This window comes from Cervus elaphus, chromosome 21 (genome assembly GCF_910594005.1).
Source record: "Cervus elaphus chromosome 21, mCerEla1.1, whole genome shotgun sequence".
NCBI lineage: Eukaryota > Metazoa > Chordata > Mammalia > Artiodactyla > Cervidae > Cervus > Cervus elaphus.
Window position 1 is genome coordinate 74,202,392 of NC_057835.1, and position 22,915 is coordinate 74,225,306.

At 37.7% G+C, this 22,915-nt stretch overlaps 1 protein-coding gene across 1 annotated transcript in view; it reads left to right on the forward strand.

The window, feature by feature from the left end:
- Positions 1–22,915, forward strand: part of PIP4P2 (phosphatidylinositol-4,5-bisphosphate 4-phosphatase 2) — a 63,029-nt gene that overhangs the window by 19,578 nt on the left and 20,536 nt on the right. The window contains exons 2-4 of the mRNA XM_043880322.1: positions 10,069–10,217; positions 16,575–16,681; positions 17,934–18,057. Of these exons, the coding sequence (XP_043736257.1) occupies positions 10,069–10,217; positions 16,575–16,681; positions 17,934–18,057 (380 nt within the window). The remainder of the gene's footprint in view (positions 1–10,068; positions 10,218–16,574; positions 16,682–17,933; positions 18,058–22,915) is intronic.

The window sequence follows — 22,915 nt, forward strand, 5'->3', positions numbered from 1 at the left end:
ATTTCTGGTAATAACGGAAATATCTGGGTATTTTCTTTTTCCCTAGTGAACAGTCACTCTAGTAAATGGTCTCAGGTCTCTTTAGGGAAGACTCGGAGACTTCTAATACATACGTTTAGTAGTGTTGTTGGCTCATTTCTCAGAAACATCAACAAACCCTCATTAAAGATGCTCTGATCTGTGAACTTGCCTTTGTTGGAAACTGGTTGAAAGACTGACTCGCCACTGTGGCTACTCAAGTCAGGTTGCTGGTTTTAAGACCTCGATTTTTCTATTATATATAACGAAAAAGTAACATTTGTCTAGGTTACCCATTCATTTCATTCTTAAGCTTGTTTTAATGAGCCAAAGGTCCTTGTGGATCAAAATTTTATAATATCCACTCTTTCCCATTAGAATAAATGCACCCACCTTGTCTTTGACTCTTAGATGCTGCCCTTTGACCACTTTCACTCTGGAATTACATCATCTCAGTTGGAGTCACCCTGCATTGGAATGAATGGCCTAGAGAATGCTGTGGTAGGAGACCCACCACAGCAGAATGCTTTTGTTCTCCTAAATAATGTATAAATCAGTACCATAGTTAAAGGTATAACTTTAACTTTGGGTTTCTTTCAGGGGATGCAGTGTGGTGTGGGGTACAGATATCCTATGATAAATTCAGTCTAACATTCCTGACTTCTTAAAACCTTTGACTGCTTTTTCTGCAACATGTTGGGGATGTTTCGACATTTCAGCCTCATTAGATATAAGGCCAGGTCTCACCAGTCAACAAGTAAACTGATAGAGCCACTTCTAGCTTAAAAAAAGCATTGAATCCAGATATCTGGCAGGTACTCTGTATTATTAAATTTGGTTTGATTCAGTGTTATATTCCATCATCTTTGCTTTAACCCCTATAAGATTCACTCCCACATATATTCTCTAGGTTTCTGACAATATATATTATCAAAACATTCCAATTCTTTTGATGCACAAGTCGCTTCTTTCTGAGTCACACTTTGTACCTGTCCTCCTAAAGCTTTTTGAGATCTGATCCTAGTTTATAAATCTTGAGGCACCAAAGTATTTAGGTGGGTCTCAAGGCCAGTGGTTGTCTCCTTGTAAGATAACTGCTTCAGGTGAGATTACTACAGTTTTCCTTTAAGAGAGGCTCATATTCTCAGACATAAAAGGAATGTTGTGTTTCACTCACAGAGGAGGTTCAGAGTGACTCAGGAGTTTTACATTGTCAGGTCTGTCTGGGTATAATTAGATGGCCCCATCCCAAGTTTCTTTTTCTCTTCTTCTTCTAGGATTCCTATAATTCAAATATTGGTGCCTTTAATGTTGTTCTAGAGGTCTCTGACACTGTTCTCATTTCTTTTCATACTTTATTCTGCTCTGCCTCATTTATTTCCACCATTCTATCTTCCGGCTCACTTACCCGTTCTTCTGCCTCAGTTATTCTGCTTTTGGTTCACTCTAGTGTATTTTTTACTTCAATTATTTTGTTGTTCATTGTTGATTTTCTGTCTTCATTTCTATTAGGTCCTCATTAAACATTTCTTGTATCTTCTTGATCTGTGCCTCCATTTTATTTCCAATTTTGGATCCTCTTTACCATCATTACTTGTAATTCTTTTTCAGGTAGACTGCCTATTTCCTCTTCATTGTTTTGTGGATTCTTACCATGCTCCTTCATCTGCTGTGTATTTCTCTGTCTTTTCACTTTGTTTAATTTACTGTGTTTGAAGTCTCCTTTCTGCAGGCTTCAAGGCCATACTTCCTCTTGTTTGTGAGGTCCACCCCCAGTAGGTAGGGTTGGACAGTGCCTTGTGAAGGCTTTCTGGTGGGGAGGACAGTGCCCGTGTTGTAGTGGGTGGGGCTGGATGTTGTCTCTCTGAAGGGTAGTACCATGCCCAGTTATGTGTTTTGAGAAATCAAAGCGGAAATAAAAACACCTAAAAACCAATGACAATAAAACGCAACAACTCAAAGCCTGTAGGATGCAGTAGAAGCAATGCTAACATGGAAGTTTATAGCAATACAAGCGTTCCTCAAGAAATGAGAAATACATCAAACAAATAACCTAATCTTTCCCCCTAATGCAATTAGAAAAAGAAGAACAAAAACCCCCCAAAGTTTGTAGAAGGAAAGAAATCATAAAGATGAAACAGGAATAAATGAACTGGAAATGAAGGAAATCATAGCAAAAGGAAATGAAGGAAACAATAGCAAAGATCAATAAAACTGAAAACTGGAATTTTGAGAAGATAAACAAATTTGGCAAACCATTACCCATGGTCATCAAGAAAAAAAGGGAGAAGACTCACATCAATAAAATTAGAAATGAAAAAGGAGAAGTTACAGTAGACAATGCAGAAATAGAAAGGATCGTAAGAGACTACCGCGAGCAACTATCTGCCACTAAATGGACTTCTTGGAAGAAGCAGACAAATTTGCAGAAAATTACAACCTTCCAAGACTGAACCAGGAAGAAATAGGAAATATGAACAGGCCAATCACAAGCACTGAAACCAAAACTGTGATAGAAATTTTTCCAACAAGCAAAAGTCCAGGGCCAGATGGCTTCACAGGTGAATTCTATCAAATGATTAGAGAAGAGCTAATACCTTTCCTGCTTAAACTCTTCCAAAAAATTACAGATGGAAGAAAACTCCAAACTCATTCTATGAGGCCCCCATCACCCTGATAGCAAAACCAGATAAAGATATCACAAAAAATAAACTTATAAGCTAGTATCACTGATGAACATAGATGTAAGAATCCTGAACAAAATTCTAACAAACAGAATTTAACAACATATGAAAAGGATCATACAGCATGATCAAGTGGGGTTATTCCCAGGGATGCAAGGATTCTTCAATATACCCAAGTCAATCTTTGTGATACTCAATATTAACAAACTGAAAGACAAAAACCATATGATCATCTCAGTAGATGCAGAGAAACTTTCAACAAAATTCAATACTCATTTGTGATTTAAGAAAAGCCCTCTAGAAAATCACAGAAGGAATCTACCTCAACATAATAAAGGCCATATACAACAAACCTACTGCAGACATTATTCTCAATGGTTAAAAACTGAAAGCATTTCCTCTAAGACCAGGAACAAGACAAAGGTTCCCACTTTCACCACTATTATTCCACATAGTTTTGAAAGTCCTAGCCACAGTAATCAGAGAAGAAAAAGAAAGGAACCCAGATTGGAAAAGAAAAATTTAATTGTCACTGTTTGCAGATGACATGATACTATACATAGAAAACCCTAAAGAGGCCACCAGAAAACTAGTAGAATGAATCAGTGAATAGAGCAAAGGCTCAGGATATAAAATTAATGCACAGAAATCCCTTGTAATCTTAAACACTAACAATGAAAAATCAGAAAGGGAAATTAAGGAAATAATCCCATTCACAAGTGTAACAAAAAGAATAAAATACCTTGGAATAATTCTACATAAAGAGACAAAGAAAAGAAAAAAAACCTTCCCTGGTGGCTCAGACGGTAAAGCATCTGACTACAATGCGGGAGACCTGGGTTCAATCCCTGGGTTGGGAAGATCTCCTGGAGAAGGAAATGGCAACCCACTCCAGTATTCTTACCTGGAGAATCCCATGGGAAGAGCCTGGTAAGCTACAGTCCATGGGGTCACAAACAGTTGGACACGACTGAGAGACTTCACTCACTCAAAGAGACAAAAGACCTGTATGCAGAAAACTATAAGACACTGATGAAATAAATACAAAATAAACAGATGGAGAGATATAACATGTTCTTAGGTTGGAAGAAGCAATATTGTGAAAATGACTATACTGCCCAAAGCACTCTGCATATTCAATGCAATCCCTATCAATTTATTAACGGTGTTTTTTCATAGAACTAGAAGAAAAAATTTTACAATTTATGTAGAATCACAAAAGGCCCCGAATAGCCAAAGCAATTTTTCTGAAAGAAAAACAGGTTGGAGGAATCAACTTTCCTGACTTCAGACTATACCACAAAGCTATGGTCATCAAGGCAGTATGGTACTGGCACAAAAACAAAAATATAGACAAATGGAACAATATATATAGTCTGGAAATAAATCCACACATATGTATGTACCTTATCTTTGAAAAAGGATGCAAGAATATGCAGTGGAGGAAAGACAGCCTCTTCAATAAGTGGTGCTGGGAAAATTGGAGAGCTACATGTAAAACAGTGAAATTAGAACACTTCCAAACACCATGTACAAATGATAAACTCAAATTGGATTAATGACTTAAATGTAATGCCATAAAGTATAAAACCTGGGTTTAATACCTGGGTCAGAAAGATCCCCTGGAGAAGGAAATGGTAACCCAGTCCAAAATTCTTGCTGGGAAATCCCATGAACAGAGGAGCCTGGCAGACTACAGTCCATGGAGTTGCAAGAGTTGGACATGACTGGGCAACTAAATCACCACATGAAGCTCATAGGCAGTTTACTCTTTGACATAAATCACAGCAGAATCCTATCTGAGCCACCTCCTAGAATAATGTAAATAATAACAAATATAAACGGGACCTAATTATACTTAAAAGCTTTTGCACAGCAAAGGAGACTATAAATAAGGGGAAAACACAACCTTCAGATTGGGAGCAAATAATTGCAAACAAAGTCACTGACAATGGATTAATCCCCCAAATATATACAAAATATACATGCATGCAGCTCAATATCAGAAAAACAAATAATTCAATTTAAAAAATTGGCAGAAGAACTAACAGACATTTCTCCATGGAAGACATACAGAAGGCCAAAAAACACATGAAATTATGCTCAAGATCACTCATTATCAGAGAAATGCAAGTCAAAACTAAAATGAGTATCAGCTTACATCAATCAGAATGGCTGTCATTAAAAATTCTACAAATAATAAATGCTGGAGAGGATGTGGAGAAAAGGGAATGCAGGTGGAAATACAAACTTATACAAACTCCACTCATTGTGGAGAACAGTATGGCGATTCCATAAAAAACTTAAGAATAAATCCACCATTTAGCCAAGCAATCCTACTACTGCACATATACCCTGAGAAAACCACAATTCAAAAAGACATATGTGCCCCAATGTTCATTTCAGCACTATTTACAAGAGCCAAGACATTGAATCAACCTAGATTCATGTCCATCAACAGATGAATGGATGAAGAGGATTGGAATACTGCTCAGCCATAAAATGGAACAAATTTGAGTCTGTTGTAGAGAGGTGGATGAACCTAGGGTGAAATGAATAATAAAGAAAAAAACAAATAACGTATATTAAAACATGTATATGGAATCTAGAAATAGAGTATTGTTGAACCTATTTCCATGCAAGAAATGGAGACACAGATGTAGAGAATGATCTCGTGGCAAGGAAAGCAGAGGATGGGGCAAATTGGGAAAATAGCATTGACATATATACAAGATCATGCGTGAAACAGATAGCTAGTGAGAAACTGCTATATGATACAGGGAGCCCTGTCTGGAGCTGGGATGGATGGAGAGGATATATATACATATGTATATATGTATATGTATATAATTATGACTGATTTGCATTGTTGTATAACGGAAACCAACACAATGTTGTACGGCAATTTTCCTCCAATTAAAAAATAAAAAAATAAAATTTAGTAATTTAGTGGAACATAATTGAAACATGACTTCCAAGAGGCACCAACCAGCTGGTGCTGAAGTCTCTGAGCTCTGGAGAAAGTACTGCAAGTCCCTTCTTTTTTCTTCAACCTTGCAGTTTCTGTTTTATCACCTCCTATTAACAGAATATAACCTGCAGACAACTGGCAAAGAAAAAATGCGGTTTGCAGAGTTTTAGTTCTGGTATGACAAAGCAAAGAATGTGAATTTGGAGCTGAGAGTTGGTAACCTAATAGCTAGCACATTTACCTTGCAGACTGGCTTGAGCCAGATGGATCCTTCTGAGGGTATGATGGTTCTAGAAGAACCCAGGAGCCTCCTGGAATAATCTTATTCCTTTGGTTTCAGAGAGGGTAGGAACAGAAGGTGGTCTTCTCTTTCTTTGTGTTGAGCTGGACTGGAGGCATTTTATATAGGAAGTACATATTCCATAGCATCTGGGTGCACCCTGTCCCTGGCTGTACTCTTTACAAAGATCCTATGGAGGAGAGAAAGCCAGAGTTTTCCTTGCAGGCTGGTTCTTTATGCTTTTCTTGCTCATCTTATAATCATAGTGTTATAAAATATCTCTTAGTTTAATCTGATGTCACTTTTCAATTCTGATACAGTATCTTTGTCAAGAGCCTGAACAAATGTATATGAAGAGTATATTAGTGAAATAAGTGAATTAAACTGGATAATATTGTCATTGCAGATTTATAAAGGGATAACTGAGGTAATAAAGACCAGAGTTATCCAGCAAAACATTTTCAACCTTTAAAATGCTGTATCTGGGTACATCTGGTAAAAAATGAAGTATGGATTATTATACCAGAATGAATTAGCTGGAAATAGGGACTTTTTGGGCATGAAATAGATAAATTTCAGGTCAGTGTTTATGATGGGAAAGTGTAATTTGATCACTTTGGGTTTACAGAATAATAATGGCTCTTTTTGAGTGCTTTAAGGAAGACCATTATGTGTGTCTTGTGGTCTATATTATTTTATCTTGTCTATTTTATGAGTCTGTTTTTTTATGAAATTTTTATCATGAACTAATCGTTTCTTCATATTATATTCTAGTCTTCATTTTCCCTGACTATTCTTTCTTATCCCCCAACCCCCTTTAACTAGTCCTTAAATCTTTTCCATATATTAAATCATTACTCATTAAGAGAGGCAGCTTTCACCATGGAGAGACCCCTGGGGAAGATTCAGCTCTTGGTTTTGCAGAAGTGCTATATAAAAGTCTATCCACAAATTAGAATTTTAGGGCTTCAGTTTTCTCTTCCATAAAATGAATAAATTAGGCCATGTATTAGACTAAGTTTGCATAAATTTCTAACATTGTACAATTCTGGAACTTTGTGCGGAGTGGTTCAGGTTTGAAGACTACCGCTTTAGTAAATACTGTTCACACGGAGGAAAAAAATTTTCACTTAGGCAACCCGCATAGAAAAAATGATCATTGTTTAAATAACAGGTAAGACTCTTCCAAAATGGAGAACTTTTCTGTCTCTTAATATCCAATGATCCCACATTCTGAGATTGCAGTGGACTTTTTAGACACAGGGCAAACATTTAAAATAGATATAATAGTGGTGATCTGTTGGCTGTTTTAAAGTGAAAAGAAATAAAATGAACAATCTAAGTTGCTAATTACTGCAGGTTTACTGACTGTGAAACAAATTTCTAGAATTACAAGTCCTTTTCAAGAGGAGTTGTAGTTATAGGTGAAGGTTTCCTTGAGATAAAAGTACAAGATATATCTCAAAATCAGTTTAGGGCTGAAGTAATGGACAGAAAATTAAAACGGTAGGCCTGAAAGCGCTGTTTAGTGGAGCAATTAGGCTGTAACATCTGTCATTCTATTGATCTCTTGGGTTGATTGCACTTATCTGGCGGACCAGGCCAGTGTCTCCTAATCCCCTCCCTGTCTTGGTGGGTGTTTTGGAGAGGTTAGTCTACATATAGGAGAAAGCCTTTTTCACAATCAAGCTGTGCTCCCCTGCTAGGATCCCAGCTCCTCTTTAAGGAGAGTGGTGGTAAAATACTTAGTGTCATTTTCCCAAGAGAAAGAGATGAGTCCATTAAATTTCAGTGATTCACTTATTCACCCACCATTCATTCCATAAATGTGTAGTGAGCATCTGCCATAGATCAGGCACTGTGACAAGCGCTGAATCTGACCTGAGCAAGTCAGATATGGCCCTGGCCTCATGGAGGCTTTAGTCTCTCCCATAAGTCCCATTAGACTTCTAATCCTCACTCTTTCTTTACCCCCTCCTTCAATTTCCCAAACCTCCAGAAGGTTTGAGCATATTTTTGTCATTGAAAGCTTTTCTCTTTTTACAGGTTAAAAATTATGTAGTGCAAATCTTAGAGGAAAAGTTCACAGGATTTTGTTGGTTCTGATAGACTTCAAATGCTTCAGAAGATCAACCATTGAAATCTTTACGAGATTCCATTGAGCAAAACTTTTGCCTGTTGAAATGGATGGATTTTACCATCCTTATTTGTGGCTTTAATATGTGGCCTTTCCCCCTCATCCTCAAGGCAAAAGAGGAAGCTTTTATTAATAATGCTATTGCTAATTGTTATTAAAGCAATATTTATTGTTGCATACCAGGCAGTGTGTCTTGAATTTCTAGTAAGGTGTGTATTCTATTTCCCAGGACAATACTGTCTTTATTGAGTTCTGATAAAGTGATCTGCAAATTGCAAGGGGCTCAAATGTACTGCTGACACATTGATCCTTTAACTCATTTTTTTATTCTTGATTAATACATTACAGGTCACTGTGCATCAGCCTTAAATTCTTCCAAGGATTTAAAACTATTTTTATAATTTAGACATCTACAGCTTCTTCTTAAGTTCAGTGTTGGCAGCATCCTGGGATAAGCCTCCCAGAGATGTGTGCATATTATCATTTCCAATGTGGCCTCTTTCAGAGCCTTAGCTGCTGCAGAAATTTGGCTTCTTGTGAATATTTGAATGAATATCACTTGTTACTAATCCTTTTTAAGTCTAAATGTATCTCCATGATGTACCCCAAGCCTGCCAGGCGGTAATATGTGGTATTTTGAACAAACCATCATGTGCTATTCTCTACCTCAGTTCTATCAGCTCACAGTATCACAGAGTTCAGAATCTAATCCAGTGGACAGAAAAATCTTTATTTCAAAAATATCTCTTTTCATGATTAGCTAGTGTGGTTGTATTTTATAGTGTCACAGAAGCCTCTGAACCTATCAGTTCTCTTTAGTGGGGATTCAATCGTGTATTGAGGTGTAGCCTTTTCTAGGTGGCCTGTGACAATACCTTGCCTTGAAAGGGCCTCCTGTGCCTGTAATTAAGATAGCCACACAAAGAGGTTAGGCAAGTCCCCTTTAGAAATTACATCCAGGTATAGTATATTTAGCTTTCTTTTCTCTGATCTTTGTAACAAATAATACTTCGGGTTGAGGAACACAGTTCTGAAGTTGGGCTTCTACCCTTTACCCAGTCACCCAATCAGTCACCTTAAGGACTCTCAAAAAAAATAGTGTGTCTGTGTGTGTGCATGTATGTTTGTGTGTGAGCGCTTGTGTATCTTTGTATTCTGGGAATTTTCAAACACACACAAAGTAGTAAGAACAAAATATCTTCTGTGTCTTTAATATCATCATTTTGCTGCTTCTGTTTCATCTATTAACTCATTTTTTTTCTTGCAGCACTTCTACTAAATCCCAGGTAACATATTTTTACCCATAAATACTTTGAAACATTTCCTAGAATTTTAATGTTAGGTGAAAGTTTGAGACAAAAATTGTTGAATTTACTTCATTCTTGTTTTTGTCTGAAACTAGCATAGTTCCATTAAATTAGAACATGTTCCTTGTTGATAAGTTTAGTTTTCCTAAGTTCATTTTTGTCTCTTCTTGACTGCCACCAAACCCCTATTTCGTTCTTATCATATTCAGCAGTTATTACACTGGTTCTAGTATAAACAGACCTCAGCGACTGTACAATTTATGCATATATATAAGTGATTTTAAAACTCTGTCCTCATTGACTATTTCTGTTTCATAGGAGTCAGATCATTAGTGTAAGATTTTTTACCTTAGGCATACATCATCACTTTCCTATTATAAACTCTAGGCATTTGCACATAGGAATGGAGTGGATTTTTTGAGTGTAGGCTAATAAAAGATGTGAACCTAGGTAAGCATGAATTGGATTTTAGGAGTTAGGAATTATCCTACTTTATGATATAGTTCTATGTGTGTTTCTGTTCTGAAACTATATCATGTTGGCCAACTTTAAAAACATAAAGCACAGGAGATATACTTATTAATAGTTTTCTGCTTTGCTTCTATTGCTCATATGCTCAAATCAGTCGTAACAGCTCTGAGACTCTGATTCAGTGGCTGCTGTCTTTTTAGCGGAACTCCCGCCTCCGTATACAGCCATCGTCAGCCCAGATGCCGGCGGCGCTCCAGTCATAAACTGCCGCGTGTGCCAGTCTCTCATCAGCTTGGACGGCAAGCTTCACCAGCATGTGGTCAAGTGCACAGTTTGCAGTGAAGCTACGGTAAGTGCAGATTTTCATAAAGCAAGCCCAAAGTATTATTTAAAATCTTCTCCCTAAAGAGTGTATCAGTAATGTTACTTAAAAGTAGATGTGGGCTGGATACAGAAATGGCCTTTTTTTTTTTTTTTTTAACGTTTCTTTCTTCTCTCTGGCTGTTTCTCTTTTATCGTACAAGGATGCCTCCAGTGTTTAAAGCTAGCTCCATTATGAAAATTTCATGATGAATTTAAATGTAATGCCATTTGGCTCTTTATTTTCTGAAATGAGGCTGAATGTGAGCAATCATTTATAATTATCTTCAGTATTATCCACATCTCAACTGAATCTATTCTGGTTTTTACCAAAATGAAATATACTGAAGTTCCCCATGAATGTGGACCTTGTACTTCTTAATGTGGAAAATTATTTAAACTTGTTTACACCTGTAGGATGTAAGTATGGTTTTTCTGGGACTTTGTGACCGTGAGTTTGTTACTGACATTTGTGTTGAAGTGCTTATTAACAACTTGTATATTATTCCATTTTTTGATATTAATTTAGTGAAATATTAAAATTGAAGGGCATTTTTATTTTTACTGAACTTTGGGAAGAGCAGCTCAATTTTAAGTAAGATTTTTAAGATTTTAAGTAATAAACTGGTTAAGTGTGTACTGGTTAATTATATTTCTGCTTTCATGGTTAGGCTTTAGGTTTAAATTTTCAATCTCTCAAAATTTGAAATTAATTGATAATTTTATTTTGGGCATTTGCATTTTTTTCTCCTTAGAAAAAGTCTTTAAAAAGTCAACCAATGATTATTGTGTCTCTAAGAACCATAAAAGATGAATATGGGGGACTTTATATGTTTTGTGGAAAAGTTATAAAACCTTAAGTCATGAAGCAATGTATTTCATTTTCATAAGAGATATCATTTAGGGAACTTTATTGTATAAATAGATGATACCTACAAAACTAGCTATTTTGTTTTTCAGTGTTCAACTGAATGTATGTACATGTTAAGTGGTGTCTGACTCTTTCCAGAGGAGCCTATGGACTGTTTGTTGCCCGCCAGGCTCCTCTGTCCATGGGGTTCTCCAGGCAAGACTACTGGAGTGGGTTCCCATGCCCTCCACCAGGGGATCTTCCCCACCCAGGGCTTGAACCCACATCTCTTACCTCTCCTGGATTGGCAGGCAGGTTCTTTACGACTAGTGCTACCTGGGAAGCCTGAGAACATTCCTTAAAGTGTTGGGGTTTTTTTTCCACCTTATTTTCCTCCCTTGTAATATTACTAATTCCATACAAGGCAATCTAATTAAATACTATTCATTTTCTCTAGAATATTCACAATTATTTACATTTCTTTGCCTATTAGGGGTAGTAATCATACAAAGTGTTAGTTGCTCAGTCGTGTCCAACTCTTTGCCACCTCAAGGACTGTAGCCCACCAGGCTCCTCTGTCCACAAAATACTCCAGGCAAGAATACTGGAGTGGGCTGCCATTCCCTTCTCCAGGGGATCTTCCCAACACAGCGATCAAACCTGGGTCTACCTGCATTGCAGGCAGATCCTTTACCATCTTAATGGGAGAAAGCGAAGAGGAATTAAAGAACCTCTTGATGAAGGTGAAAGAGGAGAGTGAGAAAGCTGGCTTAAAACTCACCGTTCAAAAAACTAAGATCGTAGCATCTGGTCCCATCACTTCATGGCAAATAGATGGGCGGAAAATGGAAACAGTGACAGACTTGATTTTCTTGGGCTCCAAAATTACTGTGGATGGTGACTGCAGCCATGTAATTAAGACACTTGCTTCTTGGAAGAAAAACTATGAGAAACCTAGACAGCATATTTAAAAAAGCAGACACATCGCTTTGCCAACAAAGGTCCCTCTAGTCAAAGCTGTGGTTTTTCCAGTAGTCATGTAAAGAGGTGAGAGTTGGATCATAAAGAAGTCTGAGCGCCAAAGAACTGGTGCTTTTGAACTGTGGTGTTGGAGAAAACTCTTGAGAGTCCCTTGGACAGCAAGGGGATCAAACCAGTCCATCCTAAAGAAAATCAGCTCTGAATTTTCATTGGAAGGACTGATGCTAAAGCCTGAACTCCAATATTTTGGCCACCTGATGCTGAGAGCTGACTCATTGGGAAAGACCCTGATGCTGGGAAAGATTGAAGGCAGGAGGAGAAGGGAACGACAGAGGATGAGATGGTTGGATGGCATCATTGACTCGATGGACATGAGTTTGAGCAAACTCGGAGATAGTAAAAGACAGAGAAGCCTGGTGTGCTGCAGTTCAAGGGGTCACAAACAGTCAGACACATCTGAGTGACTGAACAACAACAAATCATATAAAAATTCCAGCCCAATTTTCTTTATGTCCAGAAGTAGCTTATTATAGCCAAATTTTATTGATCCAGTATGAACTCATCACTTCAAAGAGCCAGATTTAGGCTGTTGGTTAAATCCACAGTGACACATCTATCAGAGGAATTGCTATCTCTGGCAGCTGTAGCCTCATGAAATCTATTTCTTATAAAATGAAACCTGAAAAGTCGAAATTGCTTCTTGATCCATGGGCTGCAGAATGGATGTTGTGTTAGCAGGCGTGAAAAACAACTTAATTTTATTGTACATCTCTGTAAGGGCTCTTGGGTGACCAGGTGCATTATCAATAGGAGGTAACATCTTGAAAGAAATTTTTTTTCAGCATTAGGCATCAACAATGGACTTAAAATGTTCAATAAACCATACTGTAAATAGATGTGCTCTCATCCAGACTTTGTTCTAGTGGCAGTGCAGTGTTAGCATAATTCTTTAAGGGCGCTAGGATTTTCAGAACGGTAAATAAGCATTGGCTTTGACTTAAAGTCACCAGCTGCATTAGCCCCTGTCCTTTGAAATCAGGCACTGATTTCTCTTTTTTATCTGTGAAGATCCTTAGATGACATGTTTCTCCTATACAAGGAAGAAGAAAATACATTGAAACTATGTTGTTTAGTGTAGCCGCTTTCATTAATTAGCTTAACTAGATCTTCTGAATAGCTTGCTGAAGTTTCTACATCAGAACTGGTTACTTTACCTTGCAATTTTTTTTTTTTTTTTTTACTAAAGTATGATTTACAATGTTGTGTTAGTTTGAAAGTGAAAGTGAAAGTCACTCAGTTGTGTCCAACTCTTTGTGACCCTATGGACTGTAGAGTCCATGGAATTCTCCAGGCAAGAATACTGGAGTGGATTGCCATTCCCTTCTCCAGGGAATCTTCCCAACCCATGGAGAACCCCTGGTTCAATCCAGGATAGAACCCGAATTTCCCGCCTTGCAGGGAAATTGTTTACTGTCTGAGGCACCAGGGAAGTTCTGTCAACATGTTTACTTACTGGTAAATATGCATTTAGAGAAATTAACACAAATTCTGGTTCTTGATACTTTATATTGTATAGCTATATATTCTGGATATTTTAGATTGTCATATTCTATTATAGTTTAATAAATTACAGTTGACTTATTGCTAACATACATATTTCTACCAAGGTTATTTACTTAAAATTTTTAAATCTTAAAAAAAAATACATGTTGCAGACTTACAGAAAGCTAGAAAAATAATAGTACATAGTATGGAGCATCCCCATAGGGTAGGCTCTTTACCCACATTCTGTGAATATTGATATTTTACAAAGTAGCTTTCTCTCTCCAAATAAATAAATAATTTTTTCAGAATCTTTTAAGGTAATTGTGGACATGGTGCGCTTCAACCCCTGAACATTTTAATGAGAATTTCCTTAAAAAAATAAAAAGAACTTTCACTTATATAATTATAGTAAGTTATAAAATCAGAGATAAACATTGATATAATACTGTTATCTAATCTTTTGACTTAATTCATGATTTTTTTAATATTTATTTTTATTTATTTATTTGGCTGTACTGGGTCTCAGTTGTAACACACAGGACCTTTATTTGTGCATGTGGGATCTAGGTCCCTGGCCAGTTATCAAATCCCAGCTCTGTGCATTGGGGGTGCAGAGTCTTAGCCACTGGACCACTGGGAATGTCCCAAGTTAGTTCATATTTGCCCAATTGTTTCAGTGAAAAAAGAAAATCGGATCCAGAAGTCAATTAAAAATTAATTTAAAAATTTAAATGTATTTAACATATTATATAATATATAGATAAAATAAATATAAATATATTTAATATTAAAATTATAAAAATATATAAAAATTATATATTGCATTTGGTTATCATGTTTCTTTAATCTTCCTTAATCAGAAATTTAGTCTTTGTCTTCTATTGCCTTGACAGTTTTGAAGAGTACAGGTAAGATAGTCTGTAGAATGTTCCTTGTTTGGGTTTGCCTGATGCTCTCTCATGATTAGAATCAGGTTATACATCTTTGGCAAGTATGCCGCAGGAGTGGTGTTCTATTCCTCTCACTGCAGCATAGCTTATTTACTTTAACAAGCTTACATCCTAGTAATGAAAGGAGTGTTTTCTTTAGTGTTACTTAGTCTAGCTTTTAAATTTACTGTGAAGAAATACTAGCATTAAGAGCTGTAATACGTTTCAAACTTGTGATATGCTTCTCTTTCCCTACTATTCTTGAATTTGCTTTCCTCAGACATGTGCAAAAACCCTTGGCCAGGCAGATAGATGACCCTATCTTGTGAATTTCAAATGGAAGACAATTCCAGGCCAATACAAACTAATTTTGAAACATGCCCTTCATAATTCAATCTCTGCAGTCCCCCAGATTTTATAGAGTGTTTCCAAATACTTGAGCTGTTTAAAATCACTTATGATTCATCACTAATTATTAGAGAAATACACATCAAAACTACAATGAGGTACTTCATACCAGTCAGAATGGCCATTATTAAAAAGACTACAAATAATAATTGCTGGAGAGGGTGTGGAGAAAAAGGGACCCTCATGCACTGTTCGGAGAAGGCAATGGTCACCCCACTCCAGTACTCTTGCCTGGAAGCTCCCATGGACGGAGGAGCCTGGTAGGCTGCAGTCCATGGGGTCGCTAGGAGTCGGACACGACTGAGTGACTTCACTTTCACTTTTCACTTTCATGCATTGGAGAAGGAAATGGCAACCCACTCTGGTGTTCTTGCCTGGAGAATCCCAGGGACGGGGGAGGCTGGTGGGCTGCCGTCTGTGGGGTCACACAGAGTCGGACACGACTGAAGTGACTTAGCAGCAGCAGCAGCAGCATCATGCACTGTTAGTAGGAATGGAAACTGGTGCAGCCACTGTGGAAAAGAGTGTGGGAGGTTCCTCAAAAAAAACTAAAAGCAGAGTTGCCGTATGATCAAGCAGTTCTACTCTTGGGCAAATACCTAGACCCATATCTAACTTGGAAAGGTACAACAGCACCACTACGCACCATAGCCAAGACACGGACACAGCCTAAGTGTCCAGGGACGGATGGATACAGAAGATGTGAGATATACAGATATCTAGACCTAGGGATTATCACACCAAGGGAAGTAAGTCAGAAAGACAAAGACAAATACCATATGATGCCATTTACCTGTGCAGAGTCTAAGATATGATACAGACGAAGATGCCTACAAAGCAGAAATGGACTCACAGACATCCAGGACAGACTTGTGGTTGTCAGAGGGCAGGGGGTCGGGGAGGGAAGGACTGGGAGGTTGGGACTAGCAGATGCGAACTCTTAGATCCAGCAGGGGTCCCGAGCAACCCCAGCCCCTGGGCCCCGGGCGGTGCTGGTCTGTGGCCTGTCGGGAACCAGGCCAGGCTGCAGGAGGTGAGTGGCGGCAGAGTGAGCACAACTCTGTCTGTATTTGCAGCTGCTCCCCGTCGCTCACATCACTGCCTGAATTCCACCCCTTGTCAGATCAGCAGCAGGATAGTAAATGTAATACACCTGAAACATCTGGCACTGCGCACCCCCCCCACCCCTGCCCTGCCCGGTCTGTGGGATAGTTGTCTTCCACGAAACGAGTCCCTGGTACCAAAAAGGATGGGCACCGCTGATACATACGATGGATACACAACAAGGCACTACTGCATAGCACAAAGGACTGTATTCAATAGTCTGTCAGTAAACCATGATGAAATAGATATGAAACATTCCATCAACAAACCATGATGGAATAGAATATGAAAAAGAATATATATATGTATGACCAAGTCACTTTGCTGTACAGTGGAAGTTAGCGCCATGTTGCAAATCAACTATATTTCAATAAAATAAATCATTTATGATATAATTTTCCTTAATCTGTACTTTGGTAGCACTATGCGGAGCCTTAGATTTTTAGGATTCATTTCCTTTTTATACACAAACAAGCTTTGGTAATCTGTGCTTCAGTTAATTTGCTTTGTATTTTCTTCTCTTATCTAGCCAATCAAAAATCCCCCAACAGGGAAGAAATATGTTAGATGCCCTTGTAACTGTCTCCTCATTTGTAAGGACACATCACGGCGAATAGGATGTCCAAGACCCAATTGGTAAGACATAAAGATCCATCTGTTCACTCTTTTGTTCATTTGACAAGTGCTTATTAAAGATTAATTATGTGGCAGATTTTGTTCTAAACAGAGTCTTTATCCTCAAAGTAATTATAAGACCTACAGTATTTTTTCTTTGTTAAAGGAATGATACTTAGTTTGAAATTAATGGTTACAGGTATTCATAAACTAATATTCTTGAATGAACAATGTTATATAACTATTTAATGCACTGTAATAAATCAGTGACATTATATTTAATTAAAAATAACCAATTAGTTTATCTTTGAATCTTTGACATATTTCATCTTAATTTGGAAGTTTTAGTAATCATTGTGTACTTTACTATGTGTTCATATACTAGTCTTTGCTAAGTGTGAGTGAGTGACTAAAGTCCCTCAGGCGTGTCCAACTCTATGCGACCCCATGGACTGTAGCCCACCAGGCTCCGCCATCCATGGGATTTTCGAGGCACGGATACTGGAGAGGGTTGCCATTTCCTTCTCCAGGAGATCTTCCTGACCCAGGGATTGAACCCAGGCCTCCCCCACTGTAGGCAGATGCTTTACCGTCTGAGCCACCAGGGAAGTCCTTGCTAAGTATAATCTACACAATAAATTCTATAGTTATTTGCCCCTGCCAAATGCATATGGAAGTGCCCAAACAGGAGTATATCAAAACCTTAACTGTATTTTTTCCCTGTGATTTCTGTCATTTTGAATGTTAGTCAGTTGAAACCCTATCTAATGGTAACTTGGGAAACAGAAAGGAAGGGAGCCTACCATTTTCTTTTCTGTCCAACTCTTATGAAATAGATTTTAAGGAGTACCAGCCTACCCAGAAAATTTTGGTTTGACTCAGTACTTCGGTATCTTCATGGTACACATATAAATGTTAATGTAGAATATTTTAACTTCTTTAGTCTTTTATCAAACTCAAGTTGTCTTCCTAGTTAGGATAAGATAAGATAAGGTAAGACGAAGAATGATAAGATTTGAAAATATGGAGCAGTTAAATGGTTCCTAAGATGATATGATTAGGTCCAAATCCATCTTGTTTTGTTACTTTTAAAATACTGACTATTGCTATTTTCTATGATTTTGGCCCTAAATGCTGAAACTTAATTAACTTAATTTATAAAGCAAGTTTAAATTAACTTTCAATGCTATATCACATGTTTGGGCCCTACATTGTAGGTGTTGCCCTCTCTCCATTTGTGGGATAATGAGGTTTTCCCTTTCTCTTTCCACAGTAGACGCATAATTAACCTTGGCCCAGTAATGCTTATTTCTGAAGAGCAGCCCGCTCAACCTGCATTGCCCGTCCAGCCAGAAGGTACAAGAGTCGTGTGTGGGCACTGTGGAAACACATTCCTGGTATGTAACAAGACATTTGTCAGAAGCATCAATCTATTCAATGTAGGTGATGATCACACAGATTTGACCACTGCTTGAAGTCTTATAGTTTGGTCCAAGTGCGAATTGACCAAAGGATTAAAATAAAACCTTTTTTAAAGAAAGATAGTTAATCAGAACTGCAGTTAAAAATGTACTGCATTATTTGTAAATTACATATAAGGTAATTTATATGACGTAATTACATATAAGATAATTTATATTATCTGACTTATTCATTTGCAAAAAGGGCCTCTCTGGATAGGTCAATAATAAACAAGCACCTTGTCCTCTAGGCAGAGCAACTTGGGTATCTTGGCTTAGTGAACAATTGAATCTACCTCCTACCCTCACCTGCTTCAGTTCAGTTCAGTTCAGTCGCTCAGTCGTGCCCGACTCTTTGCGACCCCATGAATCACAGGACACCAGGCCTCCCTATCCATCACCAACTCCTGGAGTTTACTCAAACTCATGTCCATTGAGTCGGTGATGCCATCAGCCATCTCATCCTCTGTCATCCCCTTCTCCTCCTGCCCCCAATCCCTCCCAGCATCAGGGTCTTTTCCAATGAGTCAACTCTTCCAATGAGGTGGCCAAAGTATTGGAGTTTCAGCTTCAGCATCAGTCCTTCCAATGAACACCTAGGACTGATCTCCTCTAGGTTGGGCGGGTTGGATCTCCTTGCAGTCCAAGGGACTCTCAAGAGTCTTCTCCAACACCATAGTTCAAAAGCATCAATTCTTCAGTACTCAGCTTTCTTCACAGTCCAACTCTCACATCCATACATGACCACTGGAAAAACCACAGCCTTGACTAGATGGACCTTTTTTGACAAAGTAATGTCTCTGCTTTTTAATATGCTATCTAGGTTGGTCATAACTTTCCTTACAAGGAGTAAGTGTCTTTTAGTTTCATGGCTGTAATCACCATCTGCAATGATTTGGGAGCCCCCCCAAAAAAGTCTGACACTTGTTTCCACTGTTTCCCTATCTATTTCCCATAAAGTGATGGGACCAGATGCCATGATCTTCTTTTTTGAATGTTGAGCTTTAAGCCAACTTTTTCACTGTCCTCTTTCACTTTCATCAAGAGGCTTTTTAGTTCGTCTTCACTTTCTGCCATAGGGTGGGGTCATCTGCATATCTGAGGTTATTGATATTTCTCCCGGCAATCTTGATTCCAGCTTGTGCTCCCTCCAGCCCAGCATTTCTCACCTCCTTAGTAGAGCACAAAACATACAGCCTCAGGCAGTGGCCTTGCTTGATTCTAGATTCAAGAAATATTCTTATTATAATTTATCAAAATTTTTCTGATTTTTAAATATGAAACTTGAAGTTAAGGGAATAAACTCAGTCCATTTCAGTTCAGTCTCTCAGTCCAGCTCTTTGCAACCCCATGGGCTGCAGCATGCCAGGCTTCCCTGTCCATCACCAATGCCTAGAACTTGCTCAGACTCATGTCCATTGAGTCAGTGATGCCATCTAACCATCACATCCTCTGTCATCCCCTTCTCCTCCTGCCTTCAGTCTTTCCCAAAATCAGGGTCTTTTCCAGTGAGTCAGTTCTTCACATCGGGTGGTCAAAGTATTAGAGTTTCAGCTTCAGCATCAGTCCCTCCAATGAGTATTCAGTACTGATTTCCTTTAGGATTGACTGGTTTGATCTCCTTGCAGTCCAAGGGACTCTCAAGAGTCTTCTCTAATACCACAGTTCAAAAGCATCAATTCTTTGGAACTCAGCCTTCTTTATGATCCAATTCTCACCTCCATACATGACTACTGGAAAAACCGTAACTTTGACTATACAGACCTTTATTGGTAAAGTAATGTCTCTGCTTTTCAATATGCTATCTAGGTTTCTCAGAGCTTTTCTTCCAAGGAGCAAGTGTCTTTTAATTTCATGGCTGCACTTACCATGTTCAGTGATTTTGGAGCCCCCCCAAATAAAGTCTGTCCTGTTTCCATTGTTTCCAAATCTATTTCTTGCATTCCAAATCTATTATTTCCAAATCTATTTCTTGGCAATAGTTTTGATCATCACCTCCTGTACAATGTCCCAAACCTACATCCATAATTCTTCCTTGGGTTATCCAAATCCTTGACATGGATAATCCTTATAAACCACATTAGAAGTGAGCTGACTTATTGTTCAAAAATAAATATTGAGTGTGTACCAGACACTGGGTTACATGCTTGGGAAACAGGAAAGTGCAGTCCCTGCCCTCATGGGATTTTCCAATAGCAGGAGAAAGACAGTTAAAACAGGAATTATGTGAAATCTATTTAGGCTACAGCAGAGAAATACAGAATGTTCTCAGTGTATATACAGAAACATCTAGGCTAGATGAAGTGACATTATCCTAAGAGTAATGGAAAGCTAAAGTAGAGATTTATAACTAAAATGTATATGTGGATGTTATTTATATAATTGATTGCATATGGGCAAGTCTGAAGAAACATAAGATATTTAGGCTTTATTATTCAAAAAAATGATGACAGTGGTTATGAATAGCATAAAAAATTTGAGAGAGAATTTGCCAAACTGATATTAGGATAGATAAGGGAGTGAGAAAAAAATAAAATTAAAGGCAACTGTTACAAAGCTTTATATTTAATTTTTGGAATCATCTAGAAATGAATTCTAGAAAATGATCTAAGTTAAGAGGTTAGATAGATGTATGTGACATGACTTTATACATTTATGCATAAAAAATTTGGGGTTTAAATATTTTCCCCTCAGAAGAAAATCACTAAATTTTATGTAAGCCAGAAATGAACTTGTAACTTACTTAACATTCAGTGCAAACACGTGAATTTTATTAGCATAGTAATTATGATTTTAAAATTTTATGTCTTTGGCAGGAAAGGGTGTTTTGGATTCACACCCATGGTATTTAAAGATGATTTCAAAATTCCCAGAAAACAAAGTTTTTGGCGATTAAGAGAACACAGTACATACCTTTAGGGTGGCTATTACCTTTGAGAGTTTCAGACAAATGAGAGATGCTGAGGGTTACAGAGAATAAACTCTCCATTCTCACTTGAGAACTTCAGCTCATCCTTACTTTTATGCCAATCCAAGTAATCTTAGATTCTCTGTAGTAATCTTTGTCCTTCAAACTTTTATCTAATAGGATAATTCATCTACTTATTCCATACCTTGTTTCAGCCTTGGTTTACAAGGCCCAGTACAAGTTACAAAGTCCAGTAGCTTTGAAAATAAAACATGCAAAATCAAGGAGATGAAAAATAAGGCAGAAATATGATGAAGTCATATATAAGAATATAAGTATGCATAATAGTCCTGTGCAGTTGTTAAAATTAGACTGGATTTTAGCAGTGAGCCTTGTATGGTTGGAAAGATTGAGCGCAGGAGGAGAAGGGGATGACATAGGATGAGATGGTTGGATGGCATCATTGCCTCGGTGGACATGGGTTTGGGTGGACTCCGGGAGTTGGTGATGGACAGGGAGGCCTGGCGTGCTGCAGTCCATGGGGTCACAAAGAGTCGGACACGACTGAGTGACTAAACTGAACTGAACTTGTATGGTTAATGAAAAGAGGAAAACATGATCTATTACAAGATATTTGTGATGTTTTCTGAAAAGTTCCCAGCTTTTACTGGAGTACTGAGACCTAACAGAAAATCATTCCCATGGATTAAAAGTATAATGGACTGTGTCCTCAATGATATTTTTCATTTATAACAAATAATGTAATACAATATAATGTAGTATCACTGCCATAATGCTAAAATTATATTTACTAGAAATTCACACTATTCACAGTATTCATTTAACAGCCTGTCTGGAACTGTGGATAGTGTTGAGAAAAGCTAAATTTGTGTTTTCCAAAGCATATTCATTAGAATGCTCATTTAATTATAAGGAATTGCTAGGATAAAAAAATTAAGCAGAATTTTTATAGGTATATTCTTCAGCACTTTTAATATATAATATGTTAAAATAATAATAATTAATGTTAAACCATTAAATAATTATTACAATTAAATTAATTAAACTTAATTTCTTATAAATAATTAAATAATATTAAGATCCAAGGGGAAGTTTTATGTAGTATGTGTAAACATTTTAAGATGTCCAAACAGTTTTGATGGGATTGTCTAACCAGACTAATGTTTTGGGGGACTTTGTTTAGAAAATAATTTTCCAGAAAAATAAAAGCATTACAGACTAGTTCTCCATGAACATAAAGAGGTTTCTTAAAACAATTAAACAGCAGAGAGTTTAATATTGCATCTGTGTTGGGTAGGTGTTTTCTGTTACTGATGGAAGGCAGTTCCACATGCTGGGTAGGGTTGGCGTTTCCCAGTGAAATCTAACACAACCTATCATACATGCCTGAACCACAAATGACAGTTCAAACTTTGCCCTGAAGTGGGCCAACATAGTACCTTCAGACAGGTTCCGATTTTCTTCACTTGTTCAGAGGGTCCTGTAGTTTGATTGCTTAGCAGAGAGTGACAACAGTGAACTTTAAAGTAATGACCTGTGTGTGCATGCTCCGTCGCTCAGCTGGCCTGACTCTTTGTGACTCCATGGACTGCAGCCTCCCAGGCACCTCTGTCCATGGAGTTATCCAGGCCAGAATACCGGAGTGGGTTGCCTTTTCCTACTCCTGGGGATCTTTCCGACCCAGGGATCGAATGACCCCAGTCATCTGTTGTACCCATTAGAAAATAAAATCTAGTCGAGTACTGTCAGCTGACTAGCTTTTAGTAGTATAACTTTCTTATGTGCCTCTTAAGATTGATTTAAAAATATACCTTGGGGAAACTCAGTTTATCTATTATGTGTTATAGAATGGTTAGAAATAAGCCA